The sequence below is a fragment of the Coenobita brevimanus genome, chromosome 26, assembly GCF_032717465.1.
Source record: "Coenobita brevimanus isolate Jiangsu-jjx chromosome 26, ASM3271746v2, whole genome shotgun sequence".
Classification (NCBI taxonomy): domain Eukaryota; kingdom Metazoa; phylum Arthropoda; class Malacostraca; order Decapoda; family Coenobitidae; genus Coenobita; species Coenobita brevimanus.
In genome coordinates this window covers 33,272,587-33,292,465 of record NC_136979.1, presented here as the reverse complement: position 1 = coordinate 33,292,465, position 19,879 = coordinate 33,272,587, and the positions used below count along the sequence as shown (strand labels likewise).

Genomic DNA, 19,879 nt, shown 5'->3' with positions numbered 1-19,879 from the left:
TTGCATGTGTCGGCCTTGGTCACCTAATGGCGGCTCTCCACGCTGCACGATCCATTGCAGCCTCCCTGTTCAGTCCCTTAACCCTAAGGTCACACTTAATGACCTCGTCCCATGTCTTTCTCGGTCTACCCCTCATAACCCCACCCCCAATATTAACATTTCTCACCTTCCTCACCAATTTATCATCCCCATCCTCTCCACATGTCCAAACCACCTCAATCTACCTCTCCTCATCACAACACCAATACACTCCAGTCCCATCCTACCTCTCAACTCTTCCATTGTAAACCCAGCCCCTCCAGGCCTTGGACGCAGGGACGCTCTGCACATACACCTAATCATTGTCATTTCTGTACGTCTGAGCCGGCGAATATCTTCCTCCTTCACTGCCCAGGTCTCACTGCCATACAGCATTACACTCCTAACACATGCTGCATACAAAGACCCCTTAGCACATAGGGAGAGCCCTCTCAATGTCAGGAGAGGCAAGAGCTCCCTGAACTTCTTCCAACCACTTCTCACCCTAGCCACAGAGCTAGCTCCAGCTCCACCTCCAGCACACAACATGTCTCCCAAATAACAAAACTTTTCCACACACTCAAGAGATTCACCAGCAAGTTCAATCCTTTCACGTCTGACAATCTCCACCTGCTCACCCCAGCACGCCGTACACATAAAATCAGCATTATCTCGCAATAAATAAAAGTTAAAGCATTAAATAAATTTTTGTAACCAGTTAACCTGATTTATATGATTACCCATGATCGTCAGATTCCAAGACAATTCTCCGTCAAGTCAATTTGCCATCAGACAGTTCCCCATCAAAACATGGACGCATCCCCGTCAGGACAATTCACACCCTGGACAATTGCACGTCATTCCGTAAATATACTTATTATCAATTAATCAATTCTTTAATAATTATATTTCAGGGGGATCCATCAAAGTCTATGTTCAATAGCATAGGCTTTGGATATTATTTATTAGTTGCACCTTTAGTTAATAATTAACTTGTTTCTTCCTTGCTGTAATCGCCTTTGAATTATATTCTCGCGTCACCCATAGCTGTCTTCATTAATGACGGTGAATTGTCTTGTTATTGATGTGACAGCGAATTGACTTGACAGCAAATTGTCCTGAAACCGATCGGCGTCGGAATGTTGCCGTGTGTTTACGTATTTGTATGTTGAAGTTTTGCTATGCAGTACTGTATTTGTAAGTTATAACATTAAATAAACTTTCTAACCACTTAAAGTGCTTCATATTGATTACCAATGACAGATAACAGCAAAACACCACACCTAGGTCTAGGGAGCAAAATAAGGAGTACATACAACAGATTTGTGAAAAAAATAAGTGCAGATTTCTTTTTGAATGTTGGATTGAAATGGATGTGTCATGTCTCCATGGTTGTTCAGTCTGTTTTATGGATGGGGTTATATAAGAGATACAAGGTAGGGCAGTGGATGTTGGAGCATCCCTAATGAGTGAGGGCAGCATTTGGAAACTCCCTGTACTGTTGTTTGCAGATCATACTTTATTGTTAAGTGAAGATGAAGGGGAACTATAAGGCTTGGTGAATGAGTTTGGCAGTGTGTGTGTAAGAAGAAGAATCTAAAGGTGAATGTAGGGAGGAGTAAAGTAATGGTCTTCGAGAGAAATGAATTCATTGGATGTACAGTGAGGTTGGATGATGAGGAAATGGAAAATGTGAGTGCATTGTACTTGGGTAGTGTGATGAGTAAGGATGGAAGTTTGGAGGGTGAAGTGCTTGAAAGGGTGCAACAAGGTAGAAAGGTTGCTGGTTCTTTGAAAGCAGTGATAAGAAACAGGGAAGTGAGCATGGTAGTAAAAAAGTTGCTGCATGACAGTACTGTGTTACTGTATCAACTCTAACGTATGGGAAGTGAAGCTTGGACGTTGTTGGAAGGACACAAGTCAAGAGTGAGAGCAGTGAAAATGAGTTATTTGAGAGGAGCATGTGGAGTTACCTGGAGAGACAGACTGACATATGAGGAAGTGAAGGAGCATTGTGGTGTGGATGTAGATGTGATAGAAAGCGTTAGGAGAAATACATTGAGGTGGTTTGACTGTGTGGAGAGGATGGAGAGCGAGAAACTATTGAGGAGAGTGTATGTGAGTGAGGTGGAGGGGGGGGTAGAGGGAGGGGGAGGCCAAGGATGAGATGGAGGGATGGAGTGGAGAGGCATATGAGAGAGGGGGGTGTGAGCTGGGAGTAGGGCAGTAAAATGGCAGGGGACCAGATGACATGGAGGTGATTTGTTTGTGGTCACCCCTTATGGGATTAAGGCTTCTGGAAATAGATAGGTAGACAGACAAATGCAAATAAAGTATAACACAGAAAAATCACAAAATAAAATCAGAGAACATTAATGAACTTCAGGCAAACTGAACAAAGATTAATGAAATAGGAGTACTCTACTGGCTACATAAAAAAAGCTACATGTAATTTTTTTTCAAGTATAACACTGGTTCATGTCATTTCATTGAATCGTTTCCAGTTCAGTTCAGTTGATGTGAAATTTTTGTTTCTTTAATTCCAGTTCAGTTCCAGTTTACCTATTTTCCCAGTCAGTTCCAATTCATCTCCAATTGAGTTCATAATTGAACCCATGTCTGGTGGTGATGCTTAGTGTGGTTTGAATCATTTCTATTCTATGTCTCCACCAGCCAACTGTATATGCCAATACAACCATGAACTACTGGTGTTTTTAATATTCTTATCACCATTTATTAAGACTGGACTCTCCTAAACAGGTACTAGGTCACATGAAGAGTGTTGGTGGGCTGGTTAACACACTGTGGAATGGGCTAAAACTTGAGGATATATTGTATTCACTCAATGCCATGTACACCATTATATCTAACACTGGTGAGTGTTGATACTGACTTCAGTTCTGTTGTCTTACTATATTATGATGCCATACTATGTTAATCCCATCACTTCAGTGGTGTATTTTTTATTCTTAATAACCTAAGACAGTTTAATTGAGCAGGGACATTCTGGACTGTAGGGGTTTGATGTAATCTTCACCAGCCTGTAAGCAACCAGACTAGCCTTGTATACTGTATTTATATTATATTATTATTATTATCATTCGGACCTCCTTTACCACGCTAAGGCAGGATGAGGAGTAGCAATGTCCAGACAGCCTAAATTTGCCCAATCCAGTGGGCCATGCTTCCATTTACTCACCATTCAAGCCCCTGGAATTCTGGCTTTGTCTGATACGCCAGAAACATTCACCACGTTCTGTAGCTTCACAAAAACGTATCCAATGAAGTCAGTCTGGACGCAGTCACATTAAAAAGGGGTTCCAAATCTCTGATCATGCGCTTCTCACAACATTCATCCAGCCAGCTCGATTTCTTGTTAGTCCTGTAGCCACACCGACTTCCAAACCTCTCTTCCTCACATACTCATCCACCATATCCCTCCACTTTCTCCTTGGCCTACCTTGCTTCCTCCCTCCTTCATATTTGCTCAGATATACCTTTTTTTACCACTCTGTTGTTATCCATTCTCTCCACGTGACCATACCATCTCGGTACGCTCTCTTCGATTCTGGTGTTCAAAGACTTCTTCACGCCCCATCTCTCTCAAATCACATTATTTCATATCCTGTCCACTCACCGTACTACACATACACTCCTCAGAAGTCCCTTCTCCTCTCCTCTTGCTCTTGACTTTCATTTTCATGCCACACCATAGTCTCACATTTATGTTAAAGTTGGCACTGACACTTCTTCATGTAAGCCTCGTGCAGCTGCAACACTCAAGCCTCTGTTTCATATCAGGCTTTCATTGCACCAGCTACTCTCCTTCCTTGTGTCACTCTACTTTCCGCTTCTTTTGCTCATTTTCCTCTCTTTTCTGTCGCTGTACCCAGGTATTTGAACTCTCACCAATTCCAGTCTCTCTCCATTCACTGTAACATCACATTGGAAGTCACCTGCTCTCTCAGTAACCACCACTTTACTCTTTTCTACATTTACTCTCATGGCACAATGCTCACAGACATCAGCAAAACTCTGCACTAGTCTACTAAGTTCTTGTCCGGTATTTGCGGGTATTAGTACGTATCATCAGCATACAACATTTTTAAGATATTCCATCCATCACCATTCATTACTAGTGCCATCCCCCTCTCCATTACTGGTGTTTTTACTTCTCGCATCACCCCATCCATATATATGTTAAACAACCATGGGGACATCACACAACCTTGTCGCACATCCACACCAATCGTAAACTATTCACTTTGATGCCTATTTACCCTTACGCATGCTTCACTATCATCATAAAAGCTCTTGACGGCATCTAGCAGCGTACCATCTACACTATACATGCACAGAACCTTCTACAATCCTTCACTGTCTACATTGTCATGTGCTGTTTCCAGATGCATGCATGCCATAAACACCTCATAGTCCTTCTCACATGCCATCTCCACTATCTATCTTACTGCCGATATTTGATCCACACATCCTCTGCCACTCTTAACCCTTTAACCGCGGGTGTCATCCCAGAATGACTTTGCAAAAACTGGACCAAACCACGGGGTGTCATTCTCGAATGTTTGTGAATATTTTGAATACTGCGCGTTTTTTCCGTGTGCCAATTGTTTCAAGGGAGAGTAGCTATTAAGTTCTTTCACTCCAGCCGACCCCCACCTCCTTCCTCCCACCCCCTGGGCCCCCACCTCCCACCCCCCGGGCCCTCTCCCCACCCCTGACCAAACACGCATCAGTATCTGTCCAGCTGTGTGAGTGACAACACTGCTGATGTGGCAGTGAAGTGCGGGCAATTACAGTGCCTTTTACCTGCCTCAGTGAACACAGAGTGGGTGTTTATCGTATGTGCAGTGTTCATATGTGTTTATAGTATTATTATCGGAATGAGGTTGGCATTTGGTAAAGGTGTGTGAGCGAAAAATAGTGATTACAACACCGCTGATGTGGCAGTGAAGTGCGGGCAATTACAGTGCCTTTTACCTGCCTCAGTGAACACAGAGTGGGTGTTTATCGTATGTGCAGTGTTCATATGTGTTTATAGTATTATTATCAGAATGAGGTTGGCATTTGGTAATGGTGTGTGAGCGAATAATAGTGATTTTAGATCGCTCACTTCTAATGGCACTGCCCATCCAGTGATAGTCAACGAAATCATGAAACCTACATCATTGCAAAGCCGAAGGTTAGTACTTTCTAATGGTACCTTATTTTTTGCTCTAGATTTATTCTGTGCTGAGTTATAAATGTTTAAAGTTTGTTTACATTTTGGCTGGAACCCCCGCGGGAGAGGCCAGTCGGGGCAAAACAATGACCGCGGTTAAAGGGTTAAAGCCACCCTATTCATCACTCACTAGGACTTCTGATATCTCTCTTACTTTCTCTCCAATAATTCTTCCATGTACGGTGTAGATGGTAAGCTGCTAGGTCGCAAGAGTTTTTATGATGGTAGTGAAGCATGTGTAAGGGTTAATGGGCATCTAAGTAAATGGTTCATGATTGGTGTGGGCATGCGACAAGGTTGTGTGATGTCCCCATGGTTGTTCAATATATACCGTATATGGATGGGGTGATGAGAGAAGTAAAAACACGAGTAATGGAGAGAGGGCTGGTGTTGGTGATGGATGGAATATCTCAGATTTGTTGTATGCTGATGATGCAATACTACTCGCAAATACTGGACAAAAACTTGGTAGGCTGGTGCAGAGTTTTGCTGATGTCTAGGAGAAGAGCATGATTAGTGATTTGGCACCCTTTTTAATATGACAGTGTCCGGATTGACTCTATCGGATACGTTTATTTGAAACAACAGAACGTGATGACTGTTTTTGGCTTTTTAGGTAGAGCCAGGATTCTGGGGGCTTGAATGGTGAGTGAATGGAAGCGTGGCCCATTGGACTGGGCAAATTTTGGCTCTGGACATTGGCACTCCTCACCCTGCCCTATGATGAGAAAGGAGGACAAGATGATGATGATGATGATGACTACACTTGAGTGTTCTCTTGTATGATGTTTGTGCCATTTTAATGTAACTTTTTTTTTTTTTAATGTTTGTTTTATTGTTTTTTATTCAGATTTGCTTCTGTTTAAGTAACTGATGTCTAATATTCCCTTTTTATTTGCTTTAATGTACTGCTGTTTGGCTAGTCATTGCAAATTACAGGTTAAGTAGATATAACAGTGTCAGTATAGTAAAATACTGTTATACTGTATTATCTTTATTGTATTTCAGCATACAATGGTAGTTAGCAGTAACCAGTACAGTACTGCCACTTTTCACCTAACAAAAAAGCAAGACAGACAGTATATCATTTAATATTCACTAAAAGTGCTTTAAGAATCAGACTGACAATTTACTTTGGAATAAGAAAATACATGTATTCTTAAGTACTCTGATACCAGATACTATATCTTATAAAAGCTCCTGACATTTTCATGTAGACCTCCTTGGGAAAAATCAATAAAGCAACAGCCAGTAGAGAAAACTACACTGTACCTGCAAAAACTGAAAAGAAAGTAACTGTCTTTGGATTTTCTTACTTTTAACTTTGGCTTGCACATCACAGACCGAACCTAAATACAGTGATACACTGCTTGCTGACTAGAAAATGTAAAATGAAATGTATTCTATTTTCTGTTGAAACAGCTTTTGCCAAGGAAAAGAAAAAAAATTTTTTAGTTTCAGTCATCCATATGGAAACATATATGTTGATAATAGCTACCTCTATCATAAACGACATGGGGCTTTAACTTATTTAAAGACTAGAAAAATGTAACCTCATTAGCTTCTTACTTTAATCTCACATATTGAGATTCAGACATATTGTCAGAGAAAGCAGATCCCCCTCAGTCATCTTTACTGATGTTCTTCCTGCCTGAGCTTGATTTTGGATGTTCTCTGTAGGAAGCTTTAAGTCGTTTTACTGTTTTCTTGGGAGCGGAAGATGTCTCTAGCATGCATTGGGAGGTAGCTGAAGAACTTGGTAAGCTTACAATATCTGAGTGTATACTTAGACTAGACTTGTTCTGGATGCTGCATATTCCCTAGATTTTTCTGACTCCAGATATTTCATTTTTATATAATCAATACCCTTTACACAGTTTTCAATGTGCTTCACCATTCTTGTGCCATTTATGCTCAGAACAGTACTACAGAATACACATTTCACTCTGGAAGTCTTAAAACCCTCACCCTTAACATCTTTAAAGAGAGCTGCAACTAAAGTTTTCTTTCTTCCTGGCAAGGCTACTTGTTAATGTATAGTTCTTTTTCCTACCAAAGGTAACACAACCTTCTCCAGTGGCACTCAGATGCTCACTGACTCAGTTTATCTTGCATCCTGGCATTGGCTGATGACTTGTTAGAACCTGTTTGAACATGTCCTCCACCATCAACACAGTTCAGTTTTAACAAAACTGCAAATAGTCTACTCTACTTTTATTATCATAATTCTTAGCCTTATAACCAAATCCAAGATTAGGCAGATATAACAAGTAGAGATTATATTCATTGGCTAATAATCTTGTGACAGTTGTGAATAAAGCTGGACCTAGCTACATAGCCTACATTGTGAAGTACCCAATATATTACATTTTAAATAAGCCACACAAGCTTAAGATAACTTAAACTAGCAATAGCAAAATTGACAGTTTAAAAATCTGCTGTGTATTTAAAAGAAAAGCAATAAAAAACATGTTTTTTTTTTTTTTTTTTCCTCGTGTTTTTTGCAAAAAAAGAAAAGAAAAAAACAGGATTTTTTTTTTTCCTGGCATCACTGCATACTGTTATTGTATTAACCAACCAGATGCAGAAATATACTGGTAAGGAGGAGGTGCCGGGGAGCCTCCTTTACTGAGGGGAATACCAGTACTGTCCTTGATTGCGTTTTTGTGTTCAAGATGGTGGCTCTGAGGTATGTCCAGCCATGGCCCACCTGTTATCGCTGGTGCCAACAGTAGTGGTGGAAGGTCTGGCGCCACGCATAGTGTCACACCCACCCTCAGCACCTGACCCTGCACTCCACACAACTCTTACGCGCCTCACAGCCTGGTTGGTTGCTTGGCCGACAGCTCACCCCACATTGGCTCTCTGGGTGCGCACACTGACCCGCCTCCTCTATCAAGGCGGTCGCAACGTTGTCCCTGCCCGGGTCACGCTGGATAGGGTTCCTAAGGTCAGTCTCATTACAGTATTTACCAAATAAATTGATGGGTATTTATAGTGGTAGGTGGGGGCGCTCACCATCCACTCACTCAATGTAGTGCTGCTCTTGGGTGTCTGCCCTGTCCTCTCCTCCATCCTTCTTTCCTTCCATCTTCTTCTGTCTTTCTTTCCTTCGTTCTCTCCTCGTCCTTCTGCCTGCGGGTGACTTTACACTCCCTTTTCTGTCTTTCATTCCTTCATTCTTTCTTCTTTCTTCTGCCTATGAGTGACTCTGCACTGAGTGACAAGCCAAATGGTTTCCTGTACACCAGGAAACTATTTACTACGCTGGGTGGTAAGCACATAACCAGATTTTGGCGCCTTGTGGTTTAATGGGTAATTATTGTGCTCTAGTTGGATTGAACCGGTGAAGGTTTATATCCAAGGGGTGGTTGGGGTTTATTGCTCACGTAATGCCACTCAGGGATGAGTGAGGTTGGTCACTCTCATCTTAAATGTTAGGACCAACTGCCTAGCCCCAGGCTCCTATGCTCCTCATGGGGCAACGTAGGATTGGATGATGGATGGATGGATTGAATAGTACCCTTTCTTCATACCTAAAAGTCCGTATCATTTCATTTATAAAGGCACCAGCATGCTTGCATGTGTTGGCCTTGGTCACCTGATGATGGCTGACCATGCTGCGTGATCTCTGGTAGTCTCCTTATTCAGTCCCATATCCCTAAGGTCACACTCTATGATCCCATCTCAGGTCTTTTTTTATTGGTCTGCCTCTCACAGTCCTATCCCAGACATTCACACTTCTCACTTTTTTCACCCAATTTTCACCCTTCATCATCTCAGCATGCCCAGACCATCTCAGTCTACCCCACCTCATCACAGGATTAATACAGTCAAGTCACATCTTTCCTCTTAGCTTCTCAGTTGCAGTCCTAACTCCCTACCCCCAGGCCTTGCATTCAAGGATGGCCTACACATTCATCTAATCATTGTCACTGCTGTATGTTTGAGCCAGCTCATTTCCTCATCCTTTACTGCCCAGGTTCAGTACCATACGGCAATTACACCCCAAACACGTGCCACATACAAAGATCCCTTAGCATGGAGGAAGAGCCCTCTCAGTATTAGGAGAGGCAACAGCTCCCTGAATTTCCTCCAATCACTTCTTACCCAAGCCACAGAGGCAGCCCTAGTCCCACATCTAGCACATAACATTTCCCTCTAAATAACAAAACCCCTCCACACACTTCAAGACTTTCCAGCAAGATCAATCCTTTCATGCTTGACAATCTCTACTGTACATACTCTCCCGGACACACCACATGCACAAAATCGGTATTATTTCACAGTCTAGCTCTGATACCACTACATATCTTATGCACCCACATAGTACAAACACTTCACAAGATGATGTTACATCCCACACCCTGGTGCCAAACTGCATGTGGCCACACTCCTTCTTTGAAAGTACAGCCACCAGCCCAAGATATCATGACTTTTGTTTTATCTGCATTTACTTTCAAACCCCTATGCCCCATTCCATCTCTCCACTTCCTGAATCATTCCTTCACCTCCCTTTCACCCACTGCAGTTAACACCAACTCATCACCATGCAACATCTCCCATGGGAGTCTATTTTTGAAATCATGTGAGAGAGCTTCAAGCAGTGACAAACAATATTGGGCTCAAGACACCCTGATGCACGCCATCATTCACGGAAAACTCATTACACAAATCTCCATTCACTCTCACCTGGTGTGAGCACCCATGTACATAGCCATTACCACTCTAACCAGTCACTCTTCAGTCCCATGCTTTCTCATTGCCTACGTCACCACCTCCCTAGAAACTTCGTCAGATGCCCTCTCAGAATCAACAGAAATAAAGTATAATTCCCTTTTCTTCCTATATATTCTTCTTGAGTGACAAGCCAAATGGTTTCCTCTACACCAGGAAATGATTTAATATGCTGGGTGGTAACCATATAACCAGATATTGGCGCCTGGTGGTTTAGTAGGTAAGTATTGCGCTCCAATTGGATTGAGCCAGTGAAGGTTTATATCCAAGGGGTGGTTGGGGTTGATTGCTCATGTAATGCCACTCAGGGATGAGTGAGGCTGGTCGCACTCATCTTAAATGGTGGGACCAACTGTCTAGCCCTGGGCTCCTACCCTCCTCATGGGGCAGTGTAGGATTGGATGATGGATGGATGGATATATTCTTCCTGAAGCTGTTGGACAATGAATATGGCATTAATGGTCTCTTTGCCTGGCATGAACCCAAATTGCATCTCATCCATTTTAACTCCCTTATCATACGCCCTGGGACTCTTTCTATTTCCTTCATTATCTGGTCCAAAAGTTTTATGCCTCTGTAATTTCCTCTTTCCTGGGCAACACCTTTCCCCGTATATATATTTTTATAGTCACTCTTCAGCCATTGATCCAGGGCAATGCTGTCGTATATAATCATCATCCTCATCCTCATCCTGACCTCCTTTCCCACCCTAGGGCAGGGTGAGGAGCAGCAACGTCCAGACAGTCCAAGTTTGCCCAATCCAATGGGCCACTCTTCCATTCACTCATCATTCAAGCCCCCCAGAATCCTGGCTTTCTCTGATGCACCAAGAACTTTCACCTCATTCTTTAGCTTCACATAAATGTATCCGATAGAGTCAACCTGAATGCTGTCACATTAAAAAGTAGTGCCAAATCCCTGATCATGCACTTCTCACAACATTCATTCAGCCAGCTCGATCTCTTTGTCAGTCCCATTGCCTCATCGACTTCCATGCCTCTCTTTCTCACACACTCATCCACCATATCCCTCCACCTTCTCCTTGGCCTACTTTGCCTCCTCCCTCCTTCAGATTCACACATATATGCTTTTTTCACCACTCTGTTGTTATCCATTCTCTCCACATGACCATACCATCTCAGTACACACTTCGATTCCAACAGACTTTCTCACTCCACATCTTTCATGAATCACATTATTTTGTATCCTATCCTCTCTCTGTACTCCACATACATTCCTCAGCAGTCCTATCTCCACTGCTCTTACTCTTGACTTTTCGTTTTCATGCCACACCATGGTCTCACATCCATATGTTAAAGTTGGCACTACCGCTCCTTCATGTAAGCCTCATGCAACTGCCGCTCTCAAGCCTCTGTTTCTTATCAAGGCCTCCATAGCACCAGCTACTTTCTGTCCTTGTGTTACTCCACTTTCCACTTTTGCACATTTTCCTCTCTTTTCTATCACTGTACCCAGGTATTTGAACTCTCTCACCAATTCCAGTCTCTCTCCATTCATTGTAACATCACACTGGGAGTCATCTTCTCACACGATTACCATCACTTTACTCTTTTCTGCAGTTACTCTCAAGTCATGATGCTCACATCAGTAAAACTCTGCACCAGTCTACTAAGTTCTTGTCCAATATTTGTAAGTAGCACTGCTTCATCAGCATACAGCAAATTTGAGATATCCCATCCATCACCATTCATTACCAATGCCATCCCTCAGTCCATTACTCTTGTTTTTACTTCTATATGAAACAACCATGGGAACATCACACATCACACAATGAAATTTATCAAATCGGTAACTAATCCCACTTCTCCAACTCCTGAGGTGTTCAGCATTTCAGCAGTCAACCCAGACACACCCACTGCCTTCCCCAACTGCATCCTGCCTCTTGCCCTGGGCCGGTATTTATCAACACTTCTAATTCCTTATGACCATTCATAAGTCTTGCAAATGTTCATAAACTTGTGAAGACTCCTAAGAGCTATTTATCAAGTCTCACAACCGTTGTGAATGTTCACATCTCGGGGTCCCTGTTGTGAGTAGCGGGTAGCTGTCACAAGGACTTAGGAGTTTTCACAAGTGCTAGAGAGGCAAGATGGCCAATCAACTACAACAACAACGAATCCGTCGTCCATGGAATTTTTGCCCACGTAGAGACATGTGCTGTTAGTAATTTCATATTGCTTTTCTTTAATGCAATTCTTTTAGCTCATATTTCTTCCATTGCTGTAAAATCTAAGGCAATTTTGAACACAGTGCATAACACTGTTGTAATAGAAAAGCTTTCATCACTCACTACAGTTTGCATATTTTTTATTAACACTATTTTCTTTAATCGTTTGTACAATATATTACATTCACTTCAGTTCTTCCATTTTAGTAAATTCTAAGATAATCTAGAATACAATGAATATCATTACATGACATTTATTTTCTCATAAATCCCTACCCCTGGGGGTAGGGTTTTTTTTTCAAGAATACTCCCCCAGTATCCCTGCTTGTCGTAAAAGGCGACTAAAAGGGTTGGCGGAGGGTTAGTGCCCCTCCCCGGAAAACAACTAACTAAAAAAACAAACAGTAAACCTCGGACAAGGACTGACCAAACGTTGACGACCAAGGACCGGACAAAGGACATTGCAATTGGAACTTGGAATGTAAGGGGAGCAAATGATGAGGTGAAAGAGAGAGAGATTGTCCAGGTGCTTGAGGATGCGAAAGTGGATGTATGTGGAATAACTGAAACAAAATGGAGAGGAGAAAGTGTGAGAGAATGGGAGTATGGATGGGGTATATGTGCAGGAGTAGGTGAGAATGAGAGGGCAAAGGAAGGAGTATGTATAGTTGTGAGTAAAAGATGGAAGAGGAGCATAAGACAGTATGGATCAGTTGGATCAAGGATTGTGTGGGTAAAGTTGAAAGTTGGAATACAAATGTGGGCGATTGTGTGTGTGTATGCGCCAACGCAAGATCGTGCTAGAAGAGTGAGAGAAGAGTTCTGGACAAATGTTGAAGTGTGCATGGAAAAGTTTGGAAGGAATGAGAGAGTGTTTTTGATTGGTGATATGAATGGTAAAGTTGGGAATGTGAAGGTGGATGGAATAGTTGGTGAGTGGGGTGTGCCTGCTGAGATAGATGAGAATGGGAGTGCGTTAGTGGACATTTGTGCTGGGAGGGGGTTGGTGATAGCCAATACCCTCTTCAGGCATACATGGCGAGTGATGAGAAGGGTGGGTGGTGAACTGAATGAAAGGAAGGCAATGATTGATTATGTGTGTGTGGATGAAAGGATGCGAAGATGTATATTGGATGCAAGAGTTTATAGAGGTTGGGGGAGTGGACTTTCTGACCACTACTTGGTGGTGGGCAGAATTAAAGTTCAAGTAAGATGGAGGAATAGAAGAAGGGAAAGACGAGAGGAAGGAGTAGTTGCAAGGAGAGTGGAAGGGTTACAAGAGGATGAGAAAAAGGCAGAGTATAAGAGAGAAGTGGAGGAACGATTGGGCAAATATGAATTGGAGCAGATGGGGGACGTGGAAGGTGTGTGTAGAATATTTACAGAAGAAATATGTGCAGCGTGTGATGTGGTGTGTGGAAGGAAGAGAAGACGGAGGGGGGTGCAAGAAACAGTGTGGTGGACTGAAGAGGTGAAACAGGCTGTGGCACAAAAGAAGAAAGCATACAATGAATGGATGAGAAATAGGGGCGTGGAAGAGGTTGAGAGGCGGAAGAGAGAGTTATATGTAGAAAGAAAGAGAGAGGTGAAAAGATTAATAAGAGAGAGTAAGAAGAGAGTGGATGAGGAATTTGGAAGGAATTTGAGTGTAAAGTGGAGGGACTGTAAGAAAATGTTCTGGAGAGAGGTGAAGAGAGTAAGACAGGGTGGAAGTGAAGTTAGCAGGGGAGTGAAAGATAAAAATGGTAGATTACTAGTGGAGAAGGGAGAAAAAGTGAGCAGATGGAGAGAACACTTTAAGGAATTGTTGAACGCGGAGGATGGAAGTAATGCGAGTATAAGTGGCTGGGGAATGGCTGGGAGAAGGAGGGAGGTGAGAAGACAGGAAGAAATCAGTAGGGTAGAAGTTGTGGAAGCAATGAAGAAAGTTAAATCAGGGAAAGCCCCAGGAATTGATGGTGTGTGTGGTGAAATGCTGAAGCATGGGGGAGAGATAGTAGTAGAATGGATGTGGAAGATGTGCAGATTGGCCTGGGAGGAAGGTAGAGTCCCGGAGGATTGGAAGTCAGGTATAATTATTCCCTTGTACAAAGGAAAAGGGGAAAAAGAAGTGTGTGGTAATCATAGGGGCATTTGTCTTCTTAGTATAATAGGAAAAGTGTATGGTAGGATACTTATTGACAGAGTTAGAGAAAGAACAGAGAAATTAGTTGGAGAAGAACAGGGAGGTTTTAGGAAGGGAAGAGGTTGTGTAGATCAGATATTCACTCTCAGATCTTTAGTGGAAAAGTTTCTAGAGAAGGGAAAGAAGTTGTATGCGGCTTTCATGGATTTGGAGAAAGCATATGATAGGGTGGATAGACTAGGATTGTGGAAAGTGTTAAGAATATATGGAGTAGATGGGAAGTTGTTGAATGCTGTGAAGAGTATGTACGATGGTGCGAAGGCTGCAGTGTGTGTGGATGGTGAACTAAGTGAATATTTCTCTTTGAAAGTTGGGTTGAAACAGGGATGTGTCATGTCTCCATGGTTGTTCAATCTGTACATGGATGGGGTAATATAAGAGGTACAAGGTAGGGTAGTGGATGTTGGAGTGGCCCTGGTGAGAGAGGATAGTGTTTGGAAACTCCCTGTACTGTTGTTTGCAGATGATACTGTGTTTTTGAGTGAAGACGAAGGGGAGCTGCAAGGCTTGGTGGATGAGTTTGGGAGAGTGTGTAAGAAACGGAATCTAAAGGTGAATGTAGGGAAGAGTAAAGTGATGGTCTTTGAGAGAGGTGAAGTCAGTGAATGTACAGCGAGGTTGGATGGTGAGGAATTGGAAAATGTGAGTACGTTTAAGTACTTGGGTAGTGTGATGAGTAAGGATGGAGGTTTGGAGGGTGAAGTGCTTGAAAGGGTACAGCAGGGAAGAAAGGTTGCTGGTTCTTTGAAAGCTGTGATAAGAAACAGGGAAGTGAGCATGGAAGTGAAAAAGTTACTACATGATAGTATTGTGATACCAACTCTAACGTACGGAAGTGAAGCTTGGACGTTGTTGGAAGGACACAAGTCAAGAGTGAGAGCAGTGGAAATGAGTTATTTAAGAGGAGCCTGTGGAGTTACATGGAGAGACAGGCTGACGAATGAGGATATAAAGGAGCGTTGTGGTGTTGATGTGGATGTGATAGGAAGCATTATGAGGAACACACTGAGGTGGTTTGGCCATGTGGAGAGGATGGAGGGTGAAAGACTGACGAAGAAAGTGTATGTGAGTGAGGTGGAGGGGGGAAGAGGGAGGGGGAGGCCGAGGATGAGATGGAGAGATGGGGTGGAGAGGTATATGAGAGAGGGGGGTGTGAGTTGGGAGCAGGGGAGTGAAATGGCGGGGGACAGGGCGACTTGGAGGCGATTTGTTTGTGGCCACCCCAAACGGGATTGAGGCGTCTGGCAATAGATAGATAGATAGATAGATAGATAGAAATTAATAAGCATGATTTATGGATGTATCGATATTCATTTTTTTGCGTCACTTTCTGAACCACTGACACTGAGGTACAAGTATTCCTAAACAGGGTGGAAGGAATCATTGGTTGGCTGTGACTAAAATATCAAGTCAGGTAGCATTAATAACATATCTGACAAGTCTGCTGCATATCTGTTAGAAGTACTGTACACGGTACAGCTCGATGCATATTCCTGTGGGCAGTTTATACAGTGCAATGCCTGCTGTTTGCTTAGTTGGTTATGCCACACAATGATTAGAACTGAATGAAGTACAGGTATTCGAGTTTAATTGGTTCATGTAAGAATGTTAAAATAATACACCAACAGTAAGAAGGAACAAGTGGATGGAGCTGGGAAGAGTGCTGCATATCCACCTCACACTGAATTGATGTATGCTTCCGCGGTGATAATCACTGTTTACTTTGTGTCCGAGTACACAAACGTGAAATGTTCAGACGGAAACGGTGTGTTGTTGCCAATAATAATTGTATATTGGAATATAAATATCAGTAAATCTTAGAAAATCGACATAAAGTCAAGATTTGCTTATCAATACTCTTAGTTGAATTTATAATCCAATATTTGTACTAAATAACCGTTAGACAAGATTATTTAACAACCTATGGGTCGCGCATTTTCATTAAGTGTAGCACGTTTTTACACAAGCAAGTCCTGGGGTATTCATAATCACAGTTGGGAGATTCTCTGGGAGCATTGGTAAATAACTCCTAGGAAGTTTTCACATCTGTGAGCAATTTAAGAGATATGAGTGCTTGGTTGTGAAAAATCTTAAGGACTGATAAATACCAACCCTGGTCACAGTAGCATTATCCAACAAAGGCCAGGGGCCAAACACTGGATCCATTGACTTTAAACCTTCCATGTTCCAATCATCCTCCACATTCAACACCTGGTTGTAATGCTCTCTCCAGACATCCTTAATATCCTTACTGTCCACCACTACCTTTCCTTCATCATTTAACATACAGCTCACCTGTGATAACTCTGTTTTCCCTCTTCATCTGATTTCCCACCTTAAGTAGCACATTCATCCTTTGAGCACTATTTAGGTTAACCAGTAAAAGTCCCTGAGACACAGACTTTGCCCTGAATACTTTGATTCTAGCCCTATTTATGGCAGCCAAGTATTTCTCCCTGTTGGCACTCCTTTTTCACTCCCAGAAGTCTTCTTTTTTCCTTAACTGTGGCTTATACCCTTTCATCCCATCCATGTTCGATTATGTCTTGGTGGGCCTGTTGTCCTTCCACACACCAAATCAGTAACTCCCAAGAGATTGTTCTTGAGAGCTCTGTATTGCTTATTCACACTTCTGTCAACAGCTCACTGTCCAGTCACCACTCTACTCAACTCGCAGTAGAAGACATCCCTCACTGCTTGGTTTTTCAAATTCCGTTTTTTTTTTTTCTGGATGCATGGGTCCTCTCCTTCACCATCCACTCCTTGATGACCACATCACACATTCATAGTTTGTGTTGCTTCACACACTCCTCGCCACCTAAAAGCTCGATTATCCAGGCTCGGATTATCCAGCCTTCGGTATATCCGGGCCGGGACTGAATGGTTCAGTGGTACAGTAATTCATAGAATTATCCATACGATAGCTCCGGTTTAAACAGGAAGCATCCAGTTGCTAGGGTGAGAGGCATGGATAAACCAGAGAGAGTCTGCTCACCCTGCCCCCACCCACACCTTCTGCTCACAACTCGATCACAAGGGTGGTAGGGTGGAGTTTGGTGAGGCAACTGATACTCCTGACCTAGCCTAACCTTGCTTAACTACTTAATAATTTAACCTAATTTAACCTAACCTGACCTAACCTGGGCTCCAGTTGGGAAATTGGAAACTTAATTCCACTTTCATGTATGATGAGTTTCTTCCATTATGCCCGAAGCAATCGTAGGTACAGCTTAAAGAACGTGATAAAAGAGAAAATCTTTCAGCAAGAGGTAATTTACTACCCTCAAAATAGAAAAACACAGGAAACAAACTGGAGGAATATGAAGTGAATTGGTGAAGTCTTTAGGCTGTATGCTTAGACGAAAAGTAATGGGTTTCCTAGTTTTAGGGAACGAAATGAAACAAGAATATCTGAAAATCAGGAAAAAAAAAAAAAAAAAAATCTCGTGTTTTCGTAAGTTAGCATTCAGTTTTGCATTCTTCGTTAGATATAGCGCTTCCCAACACATTTCGGACCGACAGAGCATAGTTATTTCTTCCTCTTACATTTACTGTTCATTCTTTTGTCCATTCTTAAGTGTACTGTATGTGTGAAAGAGAGTATTAATACAAACAATAATGCATTCCATTAACCCCATCATAGCTGTCAGCCTCGAACAATGCTTTACTGTACCGGTGTCAGGGATGTTGGGTTAGGGAGAGCTATAAAAAATTGCGAACAATTATGGGAAGGGAATGAAGGTCACTGGTATGTTTTCACGACCCTCCTCTACCATCTCAAACAGTCAGGTGGCCTGCCACTTCATCTCAGATGTTTTCGCCGATATGTTTAAATGCTAATGTAACATGCACCCTAATTATGAGTAAGTTTCTTCCATTATGCCGGAAACAATCGTAGGTAAGGCTTAAGGAACGTTATGATAATAAGAGAGGAAATCTTTCAGCCAAACATAATTTACCACCCACAAAATAGGCAGAAAAATACAGAAGACAAACTAGAGCAATATGAATTGAATTGGTATGATTATTAAGCTGTATGCTTGGACAAAAATTTATGAGTTTCACAATTATAGGGGACGAAATGGAACAATTATGTTTACTAATAAGAAAAAATACTTTCATCTCACGTGTTCTCCTAAGGTGGCATTCAGTTCCACATTCCTTGTTCGATGTCACTTCCCAACACATTTCGGACCGACAGAGCATACAGTTATTTCTGCTCCTTACAGTTGAGTGTACATTTATTGCACATTCTTTTGTTTGTTCGTGTATTTGTGAAAGCGAGAGTATTGATACAAACAATAATGTATTCCATTAACCCCTTCATGGCTGCCAGCCTTGAACAATGCTTTACTGTACCGGTGTCAGTAACGTTGAGTTAGGGAGAGCCATAAAAACTGCGAACAATTATGGGAAGGGAACGAAGGTCACTGGTATGTTTACGCTACCCTACTCTACCATTCCAAACAGCCAGGCGGTCTTTTCATCCCAGTTGTTTTCGCCGATATGTTTAATTGCTAAGGTAACATGCACCCAAACTTTCTGTTTAAATGCTAATGTAACATGCCCCCTAATTTTATTAATTCTTTCACGAATCATAGCAAATCACAAGATGGGTTTAGGGAGGAGGGGAAGAAGCCAGGTGTACCAAACGAGTCTTTTCACATCTGTAAGAAAAAGAAACTGACTTTATAACTTTGAAAAAATGGTTTCAAGGTCTGCCACGGGAGCACACAAATTTCTACACTCACGAACATTGAGGATTTGATGGCGGTAAACATGTGCTTTGCTGTAAGCAGTAAAAGCACCTTACCAAATCAGTTCATCCTGATAGTCTGTTATATTTTTCTGATTATTTCTGGGTTGGTAAATAAACATTTCTTGTTAAATCTGTTTCCCCGCTGTTTTTAGCTGTTCTGGTGTGACGACTCTGATTCGTTAACGTAATGGCAGAAGACACTGTTGTAATCTAAGTGTCTGGCCTAACCTAGCTTAACTGCACCTAATAATGTAACCTAACCTAATCTTCAGTTGGGAAGTTGGGAAACGAAGTCGACATTTGAGTACGATAAGTTTCGTCCATTGTGCTGGAAACAATCGTAGGTACAGCTTTAGAACATGACGATAATAACAGGGAGGAAATCTTTCAGTAAGAAAACATGATTTACCGAACTGAATATAGTCTGAAAAATACTGAAACAAGCTGGAGGAATGTACATTGAACTGGAAAGGTCTTTCTGGTACTTAAAGTGTACATTTACCGGTAAATAAATCAGTCTAACAGTACAGCACTTGTGTTTTGTTTCTGCCGGATTAATCGTGCTTTCGGACTAATCGGGCACCCCTTAACACCATATAGCCCGGATAATCGAGCTATCTCTTGTACTCTAATTTTAACATCTATCACCAACCTCCCATCAACCCTCGTGACCTGGAAATAGTCAGTCTAGGTACTGTTACCCTCGTACTCATTTGTAATAAGCCTACTCTCTCTATTCCTAAAATGCTTGTT

The 19,879-nt window shown here is 42.1% G+C and overlaps 1 protein-coding gene across 1 annotated transcript in view; it reads left to right on the top strand.

Annotated features, from left to right (window-relative positions):
• Positions 1–19,879, top strand: part of LOC145394001 (ubiquitin carboxyl-terminal hydrolase 38-like) — a 59,291-nt gene that overhangs the window by 1,970 nt on the left and 37,442 nt on the right. The window contains exons 3-4 of the mRNA XM_080267972.1: positions 2,779–2,893; positions 7,933–8,207. Of these exons, the coding sequence (XP_080124098.1) occupies positions 2,779–2,893; positions 7,933–8,207 (390 nt within the window). The remainder of the gene's footprint in view (positions 1–2,778; positions 2,894–7,932; positions 8,208–19,879) is intronic.